The 22,949-nt window shown below is 27.2% G+C and overlaps 1 protein-coding gene across 3 annotated transcripts; it reads right to left on the bottom strand.

Annotated features, from left to right (window-relative positions):
- Positions 1 to 7,222: 7,222 nt before the first annotated feature.
- On the bottom strand, positions 7,223 to 10,005 carry LOC136090771 (uncharacterized). 3 transcript variants are annotated; one of them, XM_065817669.1, is made up of 6 exons: positions 9,780 to 10,005; positions 9,590 to 9,685; positions 8,469 to 8,605; positions 8,143 to 8,203; positions 7,838 to 8,006; positions 7,223 to 7,698 (listed from the first exon to the last, which is right to left on the bottom strand). In XM_065817669.1, exons 3-5 carry the CDS (start codon positions 8,571 to 8,573, stop codon positions 7,840 to 7,842), a joined length of 333 nt encoding a protein of 110 aa, XP_065673741.1. In that variant the 5' UTR covers positions 8,574 to 8,605; positions 9,590 to 9,685; positions 9,780 to 10,005; the 3' UTR covers positions 7,223 to 7,698; positions 7,838 to 7,839. The 3 variants fall into 3 exon arrangements, with proteins under 3 accessions (XP_065673741.1, XP_065673739.1, XP_065673740.1); XM_065817667.1 differs by having other exon boundaries at positions 8,343 to 8,605; positions 9,780 to 10,003; XM_065817668.1 differs by having other exon boundaries at positions 8,343 to 8,605; positions 9,590 to 9,664; positions 9,780 to 10,003.
- Positions 10,006 to 22,949: the final 12,944 nt, after the last annotated feature.

Raw genomic sequence — 22,949 nt, 5'->3', positions numbered from 1 at the left:
CTTGTTCGTCGAGGTTCGTGTTTCGGAGTTATAGAGTTGAGAAATTTTTAAAAAATGACCTTTAAAATTTGCTTAAACAGTGGGCCACAGTCAAAAATTTATCATTCTCCTGAAAAAAACTCTGGTTACGGGCCTGAGGTGGGAGTAGATTTTGTTAAAAACTATTTGTTAAAAAATAAGCAGCATAAATTAAAATTTAAATAAACATAATTAAATAATAATTACATATAATTAAAAAATAATAAACATATTAGTCTTAGGAGCTGTCCATTAATTACGTCAACATTTTTTGGCTATTTTTAACTCTTCCCTTACACTTATCAACAACTTGTCAAAACTCGCCGATAAAATTACGTTAACATTCAATAAATCCTCCCTCCCCCTCCACATGAATGAATCAATTGCGATGATGGTGTTATATATTTTTCTTAATTTATGTACAGTACAAAGTTTATATCCGTTAATGTTCCAATCCTCTTCACTTTAACTTTAGATATAATCCTATTTCACAGTGAAAGCCAATTATTTCTAATAGAGTCAAGTATAACAAAAAATTGCATAAATCAGGGGTTGAAAACTTTTTTTATTTGGTGAGGATCCCTCAAATATCCCATTCATATGAGAGTACACTGTTTGTAAATTATTCATAGTCAACTCTGCTCCGTATGTGACAGGATTTTTTTTGTGTTTCTCTTATTGCTATAAAGTGAAAACCAACCTGTTATCAAACAGTGAGCTTGACCTAATAGTTTGACCAAAATTCATTTCAAGCATTATTAACAGCTATATCAAAAAATTATATATATTTTTCAATTTTTAATTTTACGAAAGATTGATTGGTTATGTTGACATTTTAAAAAAATCTTTGACTGAATTTTTTTAATAAGCTTAAGTTTTGTCCTTTTTGGGCCGCGATACAAAACTACTTAACAACCTCATAGCAACGGGTTTTTACTTGTTTTAGAAGCTATTCTGGACTTGTTTTTTAAGTAGTAAATGTGGGATAATAGCTTAAAGTCATTAGGAAAAAACTGTTCTTGTTATTCCCGGTCCAAACTGTATTGGTAGAAATTACAAACTTTACTTAATATATAAAAAATGTTAACTCAAAAATTTTGATACTTATTTGCTTTTTGTTGTTGTTTTTGTCAAGTAAAAAGAGTTTATCTCGACAAATTAAAAAAAATGGAATTGATGCCTTCTAAATAAAATCTCTATCTTCATCAGTTGCTCCATCAAGTTCCAGTGCTAAGAAACTAGTTACCGTACAATAGCATTTAAAGTTGTCATAATTAGCAAACTGATAATTGCTTTGTTTTGATTAATCTTTCTGCATTACAAAATTTAATTCCAAAAGCAGTCTGTTAGTGTTGATATTCTTTTCTTGATTAAGGTTGTCGCAGAATGGATTTTTCTCATTTACTCAAGATGTTTTTTTAGTAGTTTTAACACTTAAAAATGATTTATTCTTTTTTATTTCTTGCTTTTTATTGCGTTATAATTTTTTTAGCGTTATGTAAAGGTCAAATCATGATAACTTGTTAATTCCAAACAACTTTGCTCAAGCCCAAGTGCACCATAAATTGTTTATTCAGATTTTCTTTCAGGATAAAAGGTCCCAGTACCACACAGCCCAGAGCTGCTTACTCTCACTTTTCATAAGAGGAATCTTCATGAAAGAGCTGCAAGACAGATTTACGAGTGTACAACATTACGAGTGTACAACATAACGAGTGTACAACGTAAGTTTAGAAAATATAAAGCTTTCTAAAGCTTTTTTCTGAACGTTTTTTTACCATTGTTTTTTTCCTGATTAGAGCAAATAAACAAAAATATGAAGTTTATCTTATTCTGTCTCGATAAAATTTTTTTTTTTTTTGCTGCAGTCTTAAAGTTACAGTTTGTGCTCGATTTGTTTTCTTGCAGTCCTTAGATGCAAGAAATTGATATACAACATTTAGAATCTAAGGACAAAAACTTATGTTGCATACATTCATAACAGTTAACCCTTAGGGAAAAAAAAAACATTTTTTAATCTGAAAACTAATATCTTGGTTTTTATTGGTCTGCTAGATAAAACAGAGTCAGGACCAGCTTTTTTTGGTCTTTGAGATAGCTAACTTCCAGACATGGAGCAAACTCCAAATATTTATATCTTTATACTTATGTCAAATAAGGATGCTTTGCAAAAAATTGCGATGATTGGAGGCTGGGAACAAAAAAGCTCCAAATTTTGTGCCCCCCCCCCTCCTGCCCCAAACGTGAGAGCGACAAGTTGATGAAATATTTTTGTACTGTTTTTAACTAGAATAATATTCATCGATAAATTTTAAATTTCATTGTAAAATATTTTAGCTTTCAAAAATTGTGACCATATAAAGTTTAAACCCCCTTCAATTTGAGGGGGTTATAAATTTTGGAAAATTTCACAAAATTTGGGGCTTTTTTGCTCCCAGCCCCCAATCATCGCAATTTTTTGCAAAGCATCCTTATTTGACATAAGTATAAATATATATTTGTTTGGTGTTTGCTCCATGTCTGGAAGTTAGCTATCTCAAAGACCAAAAAAAGCTGGTTCCGGCTCTGTAAAACAATTTATAGAAAATATTTTTCCATAGTTCATGTGTATCCAAATGTATCATATGTAACAAAAGCAAAGAAAACAAAAAAATTTTACTTGTACCTTTCAAAATCTAAGATAAAGTTACCAGTTGCTCTAGTGTTAAACTTATTGGTAATTGAATAAAAGAAGTTTTTTGTGAAGCGTAAAGGTACTAATCCCATTTTATATTTTAGCATAAATAGTATATTCGCATAGATATTGATTTGATAAATGTTTAGCGCTTTCATTTCTTTACTAGAGGTTTTTATGACTTATAATTCTAGAAGCATGTTTCTGCCGTCGATAAAGATACATTAATTTTGTCTTGTGTGCGCTTCCCCAAGCAATACTAGCGTATGCAAGATGACTATGTATAAATGAAAAGTAAAGAATATTTAAGTTTTTTTGTGATAAAAAAGGTCAAGCTTTGAAAAATAAACCAAGATTTTTAGATATTTGAGTGTTGATGGCCTTTGTTTGGGCTGTCCATAAAACATTTTCGTCTATAACCACTCCAACAAATTTAGTTGTTTGGGTTCTTTCTATATTGTTGAAATCGATATTTAGAGAGGGAAGAATTGATGAAAGTGCCTTTATTTGTTGCTTTGAAGAAATAAAATATATTTAGTTCTTTGTACGTTTATTGAAAACTTATTAGCACTGAACCATGTTTTAAGTTGTTGAAGCTCAAGGTTGACTTTGTCAAAAAGGTCATCAATAGAAGAAGATGAATAAAACAGATTTGTACCATCTGCGAACATATTGCAATCAAGGTTTGTAGCTTTAGGAAGGTCGTTAATGTATATAAGGAACAACAAAGGGGCAAGAATTGATCTCTGTGGAACACCACATTTTTTTTAATGGCTTTGAATAAGAAATATCGTCGATTATGACACGTTGTTTTCTATTATTTAAATAACTGGTGAACCATTTAATAGTTGTTATTTTGATACCATATTTTTTCATTTTTTCAATCAGAATTTTATGGTTGACCGTATCGAAAGCTGTTTTAAGGTCAATAAAGACTCCCAATATAAACTGTTCTTTATCAAAAGATGAGCTGATGTTGTTCATGAGGTCAATGATTGCATGTTACGTTGAATGATTCTTAAGAAAACCGTACTGATATTCACTTAAAATTTTGTTTTCTGTTAGATATTTATACAGTCTATTGTAGATTATTCGTTCAAGAAGCTTGGAATACTGGAAGAATTGAGATAGGTCTGTAATTGGTTAGTGATGCCGTGTCTCCAGTTTTAAATATTGGTAAAATTTTTGCTATCTTTAATTTTTCTGGAACAACTCCTGCTCCAATTGATGAGTTATTTGTGGTTTTAAAATTATCGTTGGAATGGGTTTCGGTGTCAATTGATTCGAAAGCCATTATGTCAATTTAATAACTTTTTAATTACAAAAATTGCGGCTTTACACCTCACCGATTTCCTTATTTACGAAATTCTTTAACGAATATTTTGTCATATTTAATAATAGCGTATTTACCTTCTTTGCAAAATCTTTTAACTTTTTCCCATAGCTTTTTCCTTATTACTAGTTTTTCAATCGCGTAATCTTCGTTGATGAATATCTCTGTACTCTTGAGTTTTTTCGCTAGTGTTAAAACTCTATTTTTATTTTGAAAGTCTAATAGTTTAATTATTGTTCTTGAAGATTTATCTTCTTTTATTTTGCCGGCACGATGAGCTCTTTCAATAGTTATGTTATCCAAGATTCCCAGCTTGTTTCTAAATATATCTCTAAGTTGATTTGCACAATCATTCCAAGTTTCTTCAGGCAGCTCAGGTAATCCATCAATCCTTAAGTTGTTCCAGCGTGAACAATTTTTCAAATCAAAAATTTTTTTTTAAAATTGCTTATTTCATTGGCTATCAAACTGTTTGAATGTGATAATTTGTTTAAAAAGGAAAGTTGATACTTTCCTTCATATCGCTAACGTCTTTTTCAATCATTACAATCTTTGCTTTGTTTTATTAAATTTGTTTTCCAGTTTGTCAAGTCGATCTGTAATTATTCTTAAATTCGCACCCATTATATTAGTAAATATTTTTTCTTGATTTTTTAAAAGTGTTACAGTTTCATTAAGGATATTTTTTTTTTGTTCTTTTAGTTTGGCAGTTATGAGTTTTTCTATATTTTTCCTCGTAACTTCCAGATTTCCATATTTCGTAACTTCCAGATTTGTTTGGAAAAAAATAAGTAGCTTGATAAACACGTCTTGCTCGTTCAATGCCGCAAACCAAAAAAAAAAAAAGAAAAAAAAAAATGCAAATATAATGAAATAGCCCCTAAAAATTTGGAAAGCGCAATTTATTTAGAAGCGCAAAGTATTGCTAAAAGTATAAACCTTGATAACAAAATCGAATCAACTGGCCCCTGCCAAACCTTGATAACAAAATCGAATGGCCCCTGCCAAAGCCTTCGTAACACTAAAAGACCATAAACCAAATTTTCAAAACAAACTTTCTTGTAGGTTATTGGTTCCCTCAAAAAGTGAGATTGGACATGTAAGCAAAATTAAATTGGACAAAATTAAAAATGTTCTTAGAAATAAATTAAATTTGCAACAGTGGAAAAATACCACTAATGTTATAAATTGGTTCTCGATAATCGAAAATAAAAATGACTGTACATTTATTCAATTTGACATAAATGATTTTTATCCCTCAATAACCGCAGATATTTTAGATAAGACAATTGAATTTGCAAAAAGCCACACAGTTATTCCTGATAACACAATCCGTATAATAAAACATTGTAGAAAAACCTTACTTTATTTTAAAAAGGAAACTTGGAAAAAGAAAAACATACATGACTGCTTTGATGTAACAATGGGCAGTTATGACGGAGCAGAAATTTGTAAATTTGTTGGACTTTATATTTTAGATTCATTAAGTAAAATAATCAATATATAAAAGATTTAGGCCTTTATTGCGACGATGGTTTAATAGTAATGCGTAGAAAATCTGGTCCACAGCTCGATAAAATTAAAAAAGAGATTATAAAATTTTTTAAAAGCATTGGCTTTTAAATCGAAATAAACATAAATTTAAAAATTGTGAATTTTCTTGATGTCACATTTAACCTTTCTGAAAAATTCATATAAGCCTTTCAAAAAACCAAACGATTATTGTATATTATTACTAACTCATATCATCCACCCCAAATTCTAAAACAAATCCCGATTTCAATTAATAACAGACTAAACCAAAACTCCTCTAATAAAAATGTATTCAATTCCTCTAATCGAATATTTGAAGATGCCCTAAAAAAAAGTGGTTTTGAAAATTTTGAACTAAAAATTGACCCTGAAAAAAAGAATACAAAAAAACGAAATAGAACTAGAAATGTAATTTGGTTCAACCCCCATATAGCAAAAATGTTTCTACTAACACATGAAAAGTGTTTTTAAACTTGGTCGATAAGCATTTCCCGCCCTCTAATAAATTACATAAAAATTTTTAATCGAAATACAATTAAAGTTAGCTACAGTTGCACAAAAAATATGGAAAGAATTATAAAAGGTCACAATAATGTTTCTTAAACAAAAAAGAAATCCTAAATGAAAAAACTACAGAAAATTGTAATTGTAAACAAAAAAACAATTGTCCAATAAGTGGAAGTTGTTTATCAAAAAATGTGGTATATAAATGTGTTGTTTCCTCTAAGAATGTACATGATAAACAATATATTGGCATAACAGAAGGTGAATGAAAAAAACGTTTTGCCAATTATAAGCAATCTTTCAAAAATAACAAGTATTCAAAAGACACCATGCTGTCAAAATATATATATGGGAATTAAAAGGAAAAAATATTGATGAATTTATACTCAATTGGTCCATCCTTAAAACAGCGCCTGCATATAACAATATTTCCAAAAAATGCATACTGCAGTGGAGAAAATAGAATTAGCCTCACCTTTATTTTTCGTTCTAATTTAACAAAGATGGCAGTGAAACAATTATTGAACCTACTTTATTTCTTTCATCTTCTACTATAACAAAAAAGTTTATAAATTGCAAAGTTTAATTAATTACAAATGGAAAAAAAATTAAAGATATTCAATTTGTGAAGAAAATAGAATTATCCTCATTTACGTTATAAACAAGAAAATACAGAAAATATTTTGTTTTAACGCTCATTTAATATTTCGTATTGCTACCTAATTTTTTAATGACTTTAAATTTGCGACTTAACATATTTGTCACAATATTTTGGATAGTTTCTATAGATATTTCATTCCACACTGTAAAACTTTACCTTGAAAATCACGGTACTATACCGTTACCCATAAGTGCCGGTATTGAACCGTGATTATTTTACGGTAAAACACCGTAAATAAATCTTGGTAAAACGCCGTTATTTTACGGTAGAATACCGTGATTATTCTGTAATGAAACAGCGTGAATTACGGTATAGTACCGTGATTAATTTACAGAAATGCCTCGCTCATTTGCTGTAAAATATTTTTTGTACAACTTGAATCAAAATATATTTTTACTATTTTCGAAAATGTTTCGCTTGTTTCATTTTGTCTTATTTTTTCATTTATTTCAATTGTATTTCAATTACATTTTTTTAAATTGTATCTTCAATTATAAATATCTATTAACATATATGTTTGTTTATATGCTAATGGCAACAAAAACACGTCATATTTTTAAAAATCTTTTCAGTTTTACATTACTTACATGTTATTAAATAGAAATAGTTACTCAGATAAATTAAATGAATATAAATAAATTCAAATAAAACGAAAACTTAAAATCTCTTACATATCGATATGACGTTATATAAATAGTTATATTCGGTAAGTAGGAGTTTAAGAATGTGTTAAATTCAAAAATAAAACAAAAGACATCATTGTTAAACTTTTGAAATTTACAAATAAATATAAATAACTACATAATAAATTGCTGTTTCAAAGTTATACTAAAAAGTTTAGCAACGTGGTAAATTCAAATATTATTAAATTTCGCAAACTTCTGCAGTATTGACAGCACAATTTTGCTTACTGCTGAAGTCTTCTTCGTTCACCTTGCTTTGCTCCCTTTTTCAGGATTGATGCCGAAAAATGCACTAGAACGGTCAATAATATATGTATAAGCAATTGACGTTTAAAAACATTCTCATCAATAAATATCATTAACATCAAATACTATGTAAACCTTAGACAAATTAAACACATTTAATTAAACATAATATAAGCATTATATACCGTTAACAAAATTCTAATATTGATGAAGCTTCTTTTGGATATGGTATATTGAAAATATAAAAACTCGCAAATAAACAACAAAATGACTTGATGAAATTGTTCATTCCATCAAATACAACAATGCAATCAATTACCAGCATGAATCGATTTGCTGTAAATAGCGAATTCCCTAAAAAAAGAATGCAAGTAGACCTAACAAAAATCCATTTTAAATATATATAAATAAAAATGATCAAGCTCATACCTTTTTTTTTAAAACTATTTTCAAAATCTTAAAACATATTAGAACTTGTAATTCAACATACCATAAACACATAAATGAGGAGAATTTGATCTTGGCACCAATTCTGTTTGATCCATTGTCTCCTAAACATATTTTTTTTTACTACTAAATATCTTTTAGTAACTACATTGCATGTTATTATAAAATGAGTGAAACACAATTAATTGCTTGAAAATATGTATTGGATATATTTTAAATTAATGATTACTATCTTTAACATACATCCACAAACATAAAGAGTGCGTCAAGTTTTTCATTAAACAAACTAATCAAAGCCATTAGAAGACCGGGAGCCACAGGTAAATCTGACAAAGTTTCATGTTTTGCTTCATCTAAATTTATTATCACCTTCTTTACTTTAAGGTCTGCTATTCCACAACTATGCAAAAATAAATATAACTTTTCATCATATAATGCTTTCATCAAAAGTTCACCAGCATTCACTCCACCCATCAAAACATCAAGTGATGTAGCAAACCATCAACCTAAATAGAAAAAACCAATTTAAATATATATATATATATATATATATATATATATATATATATATATATATATATATATATATATATGTATACATATATATATATATATATAGAAATATATATATATATATATATATATATATATATATATATATATATATATATATATATATATATATATATATATATATATATATATATATATATACCAAAACTAAATAAAATAAACTACAAAAATCTAATTAAATACTATAAAAAAATCTTTATTTAGTAGTAATATAGATTAATACATACTGGTTAATAATATAAGTTATATTATTTTTAAGTAAAATTAATTTAATTTACTATAAATATATTGGGGAATTTTATCAACAAATCATTCAATTCATTTGAGTTCTTCAGGACTGTTTGAAACACTGAGAACTGGTTCTCGGTTCAAGCAACCATAACTATCATTTTTTCTTTTTATAACATCTACTGATAATTGTTCCTTTTGGGATTCCATATTTAAAACACTCATTAATGGTGGAACACGGTTTGGCCGCTGCAGATAGTCATAACGGTTTACTAGTTGTAACGTTAAACTGTCATGACCGCTACCAATCACTGTAGTACCATACTCATCTTTAAACGATTTAGGATATTTGGCAACCATAGAAGATGCAATTACATCTAAATGTTTTTTTAATGGCTTTGGGCAAACAGCAAGGACATCATTCCTAATAATCCTTATAATTGCATACCGATGTGCTGTTAAAGGTCTTTCTCCAACTGCTAATATATATTGTACCTCTTTAGACATTTTGGCCCAAGGTAAAACAAATGTCTAAAGAGGTACCAATCAGCAGCACTTACATGTTTAATCTTCATTACTAGACAAAATTGACACAATATTTAAAATAGAGCAATTAAATATATAAAGAACACTAACTAAATATTTTTTCAATTACTATGTTTTATTAACAACTTTTTTTAATAACTTACTCGAATTAGTTGAGTTATTTTTCACTCCAACTGTGGGCACCATTTGTATGCTGGATTGTGTAGCCACAATAAAATCTACAGAGTTTTGGGATTGTTCTGCATAAAATTTTATTAATATTATAAATAAAAATATATAAATGTATATGATAATAAAAATCATATTTATTTTGAGTATCATAAATCTTTTTACCAGAGCTTTCCTTTGCCCAAGATTCAAGGAGTTTGCGTTGTTGGTTGGGTTTTAGCAAAACCAAATCATCAACTTTAACCAGGTAGAGATCTGTTACATTTTCAACACCTATTTCCCATAAATTTTTCACAACCTGGTTTAAAACACATCCGTCAATATTTGGCAGTGTTCTTAAAATATTACTTTTAATTACCTCCATTATCTAAAACAATAGATCATATATAACATGTGTATATATCAAGAGTATCATAATAAAAGTCATATTATATTGTAAGTAAGTTTTACAGAGTTTGATGTGGTTATTAAATTTAAAAGATTACAACTAATTAAATTTAAAAAATATATACATAGTATTCACAAAATGTAGTATTCAAAAAAAAAAATTAAATTAAAAATATATATATAAAAAATTTTAAAAATTATACTTGCTTCTATTTTAAATTATACTAAGCAAAAAAACAAAATATTAAAAAATTTAACAAAATTCTTAGTAAAGCATTATACATATAATTATGCAGCAAAATTCTTAAAAAACAAAGTTTTCTTAAAACGTTTTTATAATACTCTCTACTATTGTTTTTGATTGGTTCTTATGACTGGTTCTTTAAATAATATTTCTGAAAAAAACTGCACACATTTACTGCATAAATACTATAAATAAAATAGTTTACAAATAAAATCTTTTATCATGATATTGCCAAATAAAATATATAACTTTTAAAAATTATTTATGTAAACCCGTAGTTATTCGATGAGCATGACACAGAGTGCTTTAAGGAAATAAAAGAGCGATTGCAGTGCTTGTAAGATGGTAGTGGAAGGTAGTTTATTAAAGAAGCAATCATTATACATTGAATCTCATTATTTTCTCTACAGACCTCATACATACCAAGCTCATGCACAAATTGTGTGTTCTGCTCATTAATAAGAGCATACTCAATTCCATGTGTATCAAAAAAAAAAAAAAAAAATTCTTGCAAAAATAGGAAGTTCGTGATCCTTTGTAAAGTCAAAAATCAAGAATAAATCTTTTTTGTAATGGGTACCTTGATAGACAATATGGGTAGAAAATGTATCCGGCAGTTGTCCACATGTAGTTATAATTGCGTCAGAAATGGTAGAACTAAAATTTTTGACATTGAATGAAAATGAATTGACTGCATAAATTTTTGAACTTGGTATGCTTGAATTATTGTATGATTGCAACAACTGGTGTGTCTCTGTTAAGGTTTTACATACATGCTTGTAATTGTTAAAATTTCTGGCACATTTTTTAAAGTAAGAATGCTTTTGTTCAAACCTTAAAGTGAAAACTCGCATTAGAGGCCCGTAACGTAAAATTAGCTGTGGATAGTGGGACAAATAATGATGTTTTGGTAATAGTTTAGAAGAAGAGAATAATTCTCTACGAGAAGAGAAATAACCATTTATTAAAACTTGCAGGTAAGCAATATGTTGAATGTCAATTTTAGGTGAACATATAATCTCAACAATTTCTTTCAGTCTTAAATACAATAACCACACAGGATCTTCAAAATCTAGAATGTAAATTCCTATATAAAGGGGAAACAAACGCAAAAACACCCAGTTTTGAACTGCATGACCACTTAACTTTTCAGTACTCAAAGTTTTATTCATCTCACAAGGTTTATCCAAGGCATCTCCTTCAAAATATTTCTGCATGTTAATTCTTCTGTTGATGTTGTTAAATGAAAACCATCCCTTACTAACAAAATATTTAACAAATAGATACATATCTTGTGAAGCAACGCCTTCGAAGATATCATAAGCTAAGCATGGTGGCAAACCTGTAGACACATGAAATCCACATTAACCATTAAATGGTGAATTAAATTTTATTCCTTCAAAATTGTTAACATTATTCTGAGCTATCTGAAGCAGGCTATTATTGTGGCTTGATTCTGTTCGATCTAGTCCACAGAATTGAGGGTTAAAATCAAACTCTGCACGTGTTGCTAAACAGTATCGACAAAAGTGTGAAACTGTGCTAAAATTTTTACAAAAGCCTCCTATAGAAATGTGATCCTAAATTATCCCCTAGTATGCATAGAAGTTTTGTTTTTATAGATAAACTTTCAGAAACAGACACATATTTCTGCCAATTCAGAAAATATTGGTGCAAATACTTTGCTGAGGCCAAAGTACTTTAAATCTGCATCTTTACACATAAGTACCAGCTGTAGCTGTAGATGCATATCTCTTGTGTGATGGAATATTAGCTAATGTTAAGTAAACTGCAAGTATTTTATGTTTTTTTCTTCCTGATCCAATTGGGTTGACAATTTCAAAAGAATCTTGATATAGAATAAGATAAAAATTTTATCATCAGACTTTGCAATATCTTGAATTAGGGATCCACTCAGTAAGTCTGAATATATACCAAAATTTTCCTCATGTTTTAGCCAAAACCCAGGTTCATTGCTGTGTTTATTGTACATCATTTTTATTAAGTCCTTTATTGGAACATGATGAACAGTTCTAAATTTTTTATTGGCATCAAAACCTAAAGTAAATTCTATTGGAGATATGTAACTCATGTGTTTATGAAAATAAGCTTTCCTTTTTTTATTAGTACTTAAAGCGTGCAAACTGTTTATCTTTATTTGTTCTGACTTAGAAAATTCAGTTGAAATATTTTCACAGATATCGCTGCTTTGATTCGAGATTGCAGAAGTCAGACTTGAACAGAGAATTGAGTACTCGAATTATTAACTACCATAAGTTCATCAAAAATAAATTGAACACAAGAAGCTGGAAATATATTTTTTACTTGCAATTTAAAAAAAAAGAGAGCTTGATCCTTTAAATATTTTTCAGAAGAAATATCATCAATACAATCATGAAACTCTTCATTTTCATAGTGTTCTAAAGATCCACATGAAATGCTTTCTTGTTCAAGGGTGTTAACATCTTTATTGTTGTTTAAATTAGAAGAATTTAAGCTATTTACAACATACAGTGGCATGATAAAACTTGAATCCCATTGCTTGTGCCGTCTTGTTATATGAGACGCAAATGAATTTCGACTAGTGTAAGAACTTTTGCAATTCATGTAAAGACAATGAACGTTGTCAAGTGATTCAAAATGCAATTTAAGATGTAAGATAAACTGAGATAGTCCAGCACATATTTTTTTACATAGTGCAATATCACATTTAAAACTTTGGAAAATGTTATTTATTTCTGTTGTTGGTTTATTTTCAATAATACTTTTTTTATGTTCTTTTCTTATATGCAATTTGAAAGTTGAATACGTTTTGAAAATAATTCTGCAATTTTGAATGCAACAAGGAAATTGAATATTAGCTAAATTGCAATGGCTTTGATAATGAGTCATATAACTCAGCAAAGATTTTATTTTTTTGCCACAATGGTTGCTTGCTTTTAAATCCAATTTAGGCATTATCTTTTTTATAAACTATATATATATATATATATATATATATATATATATATATATATATATATATATATATATATATATATATATATATATATATATATAAAGTATGTTAGTGTATTCTACAAACAGAGTGCTCAATGTTCTAAAAGAACAGAGCAATAATAAATTAGTAAAAACACTTATCTAATTTTTGATTTCTTCAACAATGTGTTTTACCATCAGTAGGTTCATCAGGAAGAATGTATGTATATATGTGTGTATATATATATATATATATATATATATATATATATATATATATATATATATATATATATATATATATATATAATTATATATACAAAATATATATACATATAATATAATAATTATTAGGATTTATAATATTTATAGAATTAAAAGGATATAAGGTATGACATAAAACACAACTAGATATCTAGTTGTGTTTTATATCATACCTTATATCCTTTTAATCCTATAAATATTATAAATCCTAATAATTATTGCATATTTGCATATTATATATATATATATATATATATATATATATATATATATATATATATATATATATATATATATATACATATATATATATATATATATATAAATATATATATATATATATATTTTATATATATATATATATATATATATATATATATATATATATATATGTATATATATATGTATATATATATATATATATATATAATAATATATATATATATATATATTATTATATATATATATATTCTATTGCTAGTTTCTTATATATATATATATATATATATATATATATATATATATATATATATATATATATATATATATATATATATATATATATAAATGTAAATTAATGGAAAGCTTAGTAACCAATGACATTGTAAATCATCTCTCAAAACTAAATTTAATATCTCAATCTCAACATGGTTTTGTAAAGAATAAAGCAAGTGTTACAAACTTATTAGAATCCAATGATTATATTACAAAATGCTTAGCTAACAAAAATGCAGTAGATGTGGTATATCTGGACTTTTCAAAAGCTTTTGACACAATCTCTCACAAATTATTAATCATCAAGCTTAAAGCTTATGGAATAGTTGGAGACCTTCTTGATTGGATTGAAGACTTTCTCACTGATAGAAAACAGAGAGTAGTACTTGGAGAACATATCTGATTGGGCTCACGTTACTAGCGGTGTCCCACAAGGCTCAGTTTTAGGCCCATTACTTTTTATAATTTACATCAATGACTTGCCAGACAATTTAAAATGTGTCAGTAAACTATATGCAGATGATTCGAAACTAATGAATGAGCTACGAGTAAAAAATATTCTTAATGATACCACTGACATTCAAACTGATTTAAATAAAATCACTGAATGGACAAAAGTTTGGTTGATGAAGCTGAACCTAGAAAAATGTAAAGTTATGCATATGGGAAGTAACAACCCACGCTCAAACTATTCACTTCAAGATACAAGCAACTATTTAAATTACGATTTAGAAAAATCAGATGTAGAAAAAGATCTTGGTATAATTGTTTCAAGTAATGCTAAATATTTTAATCAAGTTATTAATGCTAGTAATAAAGCTAACAGAATGCTTAATATGTTAAAAAAAACATTTATATCAAGGGATTTAATGTTATGGACTAAGTTATACAAAACATATGTCAGATCTAACCTGGAATATGCAATCAGTGCTTGGTCACCTTATTTAATGAAAGATATAAAGATTATTGAGAAAATTCAAAGACGATCCACAAAAGTCCCAACTATATGCAAACATCTTTGTTACACAGATAGATGTATCTTATTTCAAATTCAAAAACTGGAGGATTGTAGAATAAGAGGTGACTTGATTCAAAAGTTTAAAATTGAAAAAGTTCTTACCATCATTAATTGGCACAATGAACCAATTATACGTCCAGCTCGATGTGGTCAACGAGAACAGTTTGAACGCGAATTTAACAGAAATTGCGATCCATGATATCATTATTTTAGTAATCGTGTTGCTAAGCATTGGAATGCACTCAATGATGCAACAGTTAACTGTTCCTCGACTAACGAATTTAAACGAATGCTTGACAGTTCAATTGATAGTTGCCTATAGTCATTATATGACTTTAATAGGATCTGTATCCTATTTGCAACTCATATACTATTACTATTATTATATATATATATATATATTATATATATATATATATATATATATATATATATATATATATATATATATATATATATGTATATATATATATATATATATATATATATATATATATATATGTATATATATATATATATATATGTATATATATATATATATATATATATATATATATATATATATATATATATATATATATATACATATATATATATATATATATATATATATATATATATATATATATATATATATATATATATATATATATATATATATATATATATATATATATAATATATATATATATATATATATATATATATATATATATATATATATATATATATATATATATATATATATATATATATATATATATATATATATATATATATATATATATATATATAAGAAACTAGCAATAGAATCCTAACCTTAAGAATCTTTATTATTAAATTACTTTTCGATTAGAAACTTATTTTTTTAAGAGTTCGAGGAATATTTCCTAATTTTGTACGCGCAATCGAATGAAACTCTTTTCAAATGAAAATGGAATTCCGCTCAAAATTTCCCTTTGGAAAAGTTTTAATCTAAAAATCAATCCAATGGAAGCAAAAAAATTTGATTAACTTAATAATGCTTTAATATGAAAAATAATATTTTTTAAATATATTTCAAATATTTCAAATAATTCTGTTGTTTTATTGTTTCAAATTTTTGTTTTTTATTTTTTAAACAGTTTTGTTGACATTTTTAAATTCACTTGTCGTTTAATTTAAACTTAGATGCAACATTTAATTACCTCAAATGTCGAAAAGATATTATGAAAGCGGCACACCAAAGACCGAAACAGATCCGGTAAGTAGCAGAATTAAATAGCCTTGCTGGATCGTTAGATAAATTTTTTTAAACGAGGGGAAAGTGGGTCAGTTTTGAACACTACTTTAATCGAAATATGCAATTTAAATTGTAAATTTCAATTTGAAAACAATAATGTTAAAGAAATATGAATGAGCCAGAACTTCAAACTTTCTATAACCAGAACAAGAATCTAGATGGAGAATCAGGATCAAATAGCATCATTATTTAGGATATTATATCTAACAAGACTTCAGAAATTAGTAATAATTTACAAACGGAAAGCGGCAGTGAATCAAAATGCAATTACGATATGTTAGATCCAGCAACATGGCCTGTTGAAATCGACAACAAACAACGGATGTTTTTGGTTGAGCAGTCACCAAAAAGTATTAAAGATATCCATTATAAAAGAAATTCTCAAGGAAGATGTTTCAGTGACACTTTTTTTACCGACAAATAAGAAATGGTGAAAAAAATTAAGATTTGGCTTTTATATTTTAACTCGACAGGAAAAAGTTTCTGCTTCTGTTGTCGTTTGTTTCCATCGATAAAGATAAGCTTAACTTCAAGTGGATTTTCAAGGTTTGCTGATTACCGAGATCAGTTGTATTTGCTGATTGCTGATTACCGAGATCAATTGTATGATAACGCAAGCAATATGAAAGAAGAATATAAGAGAGTGAAAACACAAATTTTAGAAGTCAGCAACAAAGCATGGTATACGCCGTGTGGTAGACATAAAATTACTTTAGTTATAAATGATTGAGTTAAAAACACGATTAAAAGTCAGAATTTTTTAACTACATTTAAAAATTTATATAAAATTTTTGCTGCATCAACAAAGCGGTAGGCTATTCAAGTAAAATATTTAAAAATTAATCTGATTATTGATATTATTTTAAAAGTATAAAAGCCGTGAAATACCAGATAAATGAAATAAGTCTTTTTTTATATAAACTTCAAAATAGTCATCCTGATTGTAAAACTCATTTTTAATAAAACAAATAAAATCTTATGAACTTTTTGTGTTCACAACAACTTGGTATTTACTATTTTGGTATTTTATCAAAGCACATTTTAAGCCAAATGCTTTAGCAAAAAAATATGGTTATTAATATTGCATTACTACATACAAAGGCTTCGCTATTATCTCTTGATGATTTCATTAACAATTTTGAACAGGTTATAAAAGAAGCATACGAAGCATCGGTAGATATAGATATTATAGCACAGCTCACTGAGCGTTCTTCTTGTGATACTCAAATATACAGTAGAAACAAAGATTGTCTTGATAAATCACCAGAACCTAGTTTAGTCAAAACGGAGAGTACGTCATCTCAAGAGATTGGCTGACTATTGTTATTATACAGACCATAAAAATAAAGCAAATGAGAAATATTAAGATACTTATGTACCAAATGAAGAAATTGAATCAATAGACAATGATTGATCCAATTGGATGTTGTGATGATATTGATATACATGATCTCATTTCTGAAATTGATGATGAGTATAACCATCTAACTCAAACGGCTGAAGATAAGTTTAAAGAATCTTATTTTAATAAACTAATTGATAAATTAAAAGATTCATTGCAAAAACAATTTGAATCTTATAGTTTTTTAAACCAAATTTAATGGTTTTCTTTTCGAAAGTAAAAAGCTAAAAACTATGATTACAAATGAATTCAATGGTAATTGTTCAAATCTTGTCAAATACTTAGGAAATAATGTTAAAGAGGAGGAGTTCAAAATAGAACTTTCTATTTTAAGATATATTTTAGAAGATAATTGTGCTGTTATAGAGAATTAGGAGTTCATTTTAGAAAGGAATTTGGAAGAATTATATCCAAATATATGTATCGCGTATATCAAATAATTTTAATAATACCCATTACCGTTGCTTATTGTGAACAATCATTTTCAAAACTAATTCAAAATTAATTACAAATTATCTGCGTTCCACAATGTCACAGGAAAGACTTTCAGGATTTACAATACTGTCAATAGAAAATGCAAACGTAAAAGAGCATGGAAAATTGATAAATAATTTTTTTTAGAAATGAAACCGAATAAAAATAAGTTCAAGTAAATTGAAAATTTTTTTTTCAAGGGCCACAAAAAGTTACAGCACAGGGTTCCTGAAAGTTACAGCACGGCTCTGTATATATATATATATATATATATATATATATATATATATATATATATATATATATATATATATATATATATATATATATATATATATATATATATATATATATATATATATATATATATATATATATATATATATATATATATATATATATATATATATATATATATATATATATATATATATATATATATATATATATATATATATTATCACAGCGTGTGATCTTCAGGCTGAAGTCTTCAGCCTAAAGATACCATGGACTTCAGCTATGTCTTAGTAAGATATAGCTGGAGTTAATGATATCTTCAGGTGTTTGATATCAACGTGTTTGATATCAAACACGTTTTATATACTCAATCTTTAATCTTATATTTGATGTCAAACACGTTGATATCATATAAGTTATATCATAAAATCAAGTGCAATAAGAAATGACATTGAAACAAATAATATTATTTTGTAAATTATATGATGAATTATTTAGACATATACAAATATTTCAAATAGAAATTGTTCAAAAATCAATGCTAAGACTAAATATAAAAAAAAAACATGGCAACCCAATTTACTTAATTTGTCTAAAAATTTTACGGTAGTATACCGTGAAGTAATTAAGAGTCGTGTTCGCGGCCGAAATACCGTAATAATTACGGTATTGTACCGCAAAATGCGTTCATATGGAAATACCGTGTTATTCACGGTATAGTACCGTGAATTTCACGGTAAAGTTTTACAGTGCAAGCTTCTCTGATACTAGTTTTCAGCTCCAAGGTGAATTCAAATTGCTTACCATTTATGTAAACCTTTCTAGGAAGTATTCCTCATAGATTTTCAATTGGGTTAAGATCTGAACAACATGCGGGCCATTCCATTACGTGAATATTATTTTCTCTAAACCAAGCTTTTGTAAGCTTTAAATATAAATAGCAGTATTATCTTGTTGAAAAGTAAAATTGTCACCCAACAATTCCTCACCATGTTCAAGCAAACTTATTTCTAACAAGTCAATGTAGTCCTGTGACTTCATTTTTGTTAAAATCCATGTTAGTGGGAGTTTTCCAGCAAAGGAAAAAGCCCCCAAAACCATAACAGTTCCGCCATCTAAGTCACAACTCATCCGAGTTTCTTTCTCCTTTCGAAGATCGTACGAGTAATAGCCTTCAGGACCATCTAGATTGAACTTTTTTTCATCACTAAAGAGAACTTGTTGCTACTCTTCCTGCCAAGACATGTGTTCTTTTGCACATTGTAATCTAACTTCTTTATGACGAGCAGTAAGTTTTGGTTTTGGTTTACGCTTTTTTCAAACTGTGTTTGAATCTTCATGTAAGATTTGTCTCACACGTTGAACAGATACATATAATTGTAGAACAGCACGAATTTGAGATATAGTCATGTGCTGAGCAACAGCACGACGTACAATAACTCGTTTAGTACGATTATCAATTTTACCTTTGCCACCACTTCCCTTATAAGCTCAATGGTTTTATCAAATGTACCGCAATTTAATTATGCTATATCATAATCTAAAAAGTTGTTGTTTGTAACAATAATTATTTGTGTGTTGGTTTAAAAGATGAACCGCACAAACTTGTTTACAGATTTACAAAATATTGGATCAGTACATGGTGAGGCTAACTCCATTTTCTCCACTGTATGCCTTCAAGAAAAATTTGAAATAATTACACATGCAAATCAAGAATGCTTATTAAACAAAAAATCGGAATTAATTTCTAAATGTAGGCACGAAATTAAGTTTCTCTTAAAAAACTATAAAAATAAATGAGTTCAAATAATATTTACATTAGATACCCTTTTTAAATAATATTTTAAAAAAGCATAAGTAACCATTTCTAAAGAATTCTTTTTATAATGGTGTCAGCAAATTCCACAAATGAGTCAAAATTTACAGTAGTTAAGACATTTGCGACTAACTGTAATTCAATTATTGGTATAAATTAAAGTTTTATTAATTTGATTATTTATTTCTGATGAATCTTTATTGATGAAACACAGTGTAAAATTAAAAAAATTTTTGTTAAGTGATTTTCCACTAATATATAATTGCTCTGCTCTTTTAAGAACACTGAGCACTCTATATTGTAGAAAACATTTAAAGTTGTTTAAATATATATATATATATATATATATATATATATATATATATATATATATATATATTATATATATATATATATATATATATATATACATATATATATATATATATATATATATATATATATATATATATATATATATATGTATATATATATATATATTTATATATATATATATATATATATATATATATATATATATATATATATATATATATATATATATATACATATACAATTTGAATTTAAAATGAACATGTATATATATATATATATATACATATATATATATATATATATATATATATATATATATATATATATATATATACATTTATACATACATATATATATATACATATATATACATATATATATATATATATATATACCTATATATATATATAGTTATATATATATATATATAATTACATATGTATATAAATATATATACACATATATATATATATATATATATATATACATACTTACATATATATATATAAATACATACATATATATATATATATATATATATATATATATATATATATAAATATATATATACATATATATGTATATATATATAAACATTTATATATATATATATATACATATATATATATATATTTTCTTTTTTTTTTTTTAGATTATTCACCTCCCCAAGGCCCGAGGGGGGCCACTACAGTCGAGGAGGCTACTCAATTTTTTGTGTTTTTATTTTTATTTTTAGTTGTTATTCGTGGTACAACCCTCTCTCAACCCTTTAACTCCGAAACACAAACCTTTCCGAGCAAGGCCGCTGCGCGGAGAAACTAAGTTGAGCGCGGTACTTCCAGGGACGTGGTGGGAGTCGAACTCCGAACCTCTCGGTTATGAAGCGAGCGCTCTTACCACTACACCACTACCGCATATATACATATATATATATATATATATATATATATATATATATATATATATATATATATATATATATATATATATATATATATATATATATATATATATATATATATATATATATATATATATATATATATATATATTATCTGTTGACCAGCCTCGCACTCCTTCTTCATCTATTAGACTGGCGCAGATGTATGTTTAATAAATTGTTTCCAATTAAAGATGTTGAGTGCTGGATCTTCTTGACTCAATGCATGGGTTTTGCTTGTGTTTCTGTTTTTATGACTAGGCAACTCATTCTATTATCTCCTAATGAGGGTACAACTCTAAAACTCAGTTTTATGGTTTTGTGGCCGGCTGATAGTCAGGTTTCCAAACTTTGTGGTAGCTCTCAGAGAGGCTGATTCCATAAACAGCTGAAAAATATCAAAGTATTAACAGTGTCATGTTGCGCATGGATGATGTCCCTGTTTATACTTTTGGTGTGCATTGTGAAGGCCACATTTGGAGCTCTTTGTTACAGCTTAGGGTTTATTAGTAGTAATGAGGCAATTGCTTAGGCTATTAAACAGTGTTCCGAGTACTATCTATGCTTTGAGTCAAGTTCTTCAACAAATTTAAAAAAGAATAAAGTACCAAAAACTATAAAACACAAAAAACCATCGTCATCACCAAGTTCTCTAAACCTATCATTCACTAATATTTGTGATCTTCGTAGTAACTTTTCTTCTGTTGAGTCTTATCTCTTGCAAAGTTTACCAGACCTACTTGCTCTTTGTGAGACTAGTTTGAGTTCAGCTGTCTCATCTTGGGATCTTAGTGTTGATGGTTATCTTCCTTTAATTTGTAAAGACTCCAATAGTCACATGCTTGGCCTGCACATCTACATTCGTAAGAACTCACCCATTTGTCGTGAAACTAGGTTTGAATCCACAGACTATTCTTTCATGTGCTTTCGTTTAGCACCACTTCACTCTATCGCTTTTCTCTTTGTTCTATATTGCTCTCCTTCATCTCAAGACTGCACTCTTTTTGATGTTATTTCTGATCATATTGACCAAGCCCTCTCTCTTTATCCATCTGCTATAATAGTTGTTGTCGGTGACTTGATTTCTCACCACTCTAAATGGCTTGGCTCTAGTATCAGTGATTCTACAGGCATTAAAGCCCACAACTTTTATCTTTCTCAATCCTTCAAATAGTCAACTTTCCAACTCGCTTTCCAGACAACCCGAATCATTTACCTTCTCTACTCGACTTATGTCTTGTTTCTGATTCTAGTCAGTGCTCAGTTTCTCCACATTTACCCTTAGGTGCTACTGATCACAGTTTGATCTCTTTAAAACTAATATCTCATTCTTCTTCATCACCTGAATCCCCCTATTATCGAATCTCTTACAACTACAGTAAAGCTGACTGGGATTCTTTCCGTGATTTTCTTCGTGATGACCCTTGGGTAGATATCTTTTGTCTTCCTGTCGACAAATGTGCTTCTTACATAACTTCGTGG

This window comes from Hydra vulgaris, chromosome 14 (assembly GCF_038396675.1).
Source record: "Hydra vulgaris chromosome 14, alternate assembly HydraT2T_AEP".
NCBI classification, from domain to species: Eukaryota; Metazoa; Cnidaria; class Hydrozoa; order Anthoathecata; family Hydridae; genus Hydra; species Hydra vulgaris.
This window is presented reverse-complemented; position numbering and strand designations above follow the sequence as displayed.

What these genes read in the sequence shown, in the direction of transcription:
- LOC136090771 (XM_065817667.1), bottom strand. Translation starts at nt 8,573, where the DNA reads ATGGGTGGAGTGAATGCTGGTGAACTTTTGATGAAAGCATTATATGAT. An exon ending in CACTCTTTATGTTTGTGGAT is followed by an intron (nt 8,204 to 8,342) that starts GTATGTTAAAGA and finishes AAATATGTTTAG; the next exon opens with GAGACAATGGATCAAACAGA. An exon ending in TCCTCATTTATGTGTTTATG is followed by an intron (nt 8,007 to 8,142) that starts GTATGTTGAATT and finishes TTCTTTTTTTAG; the next exon opens with GGAATTCGCTATTTACAGCA.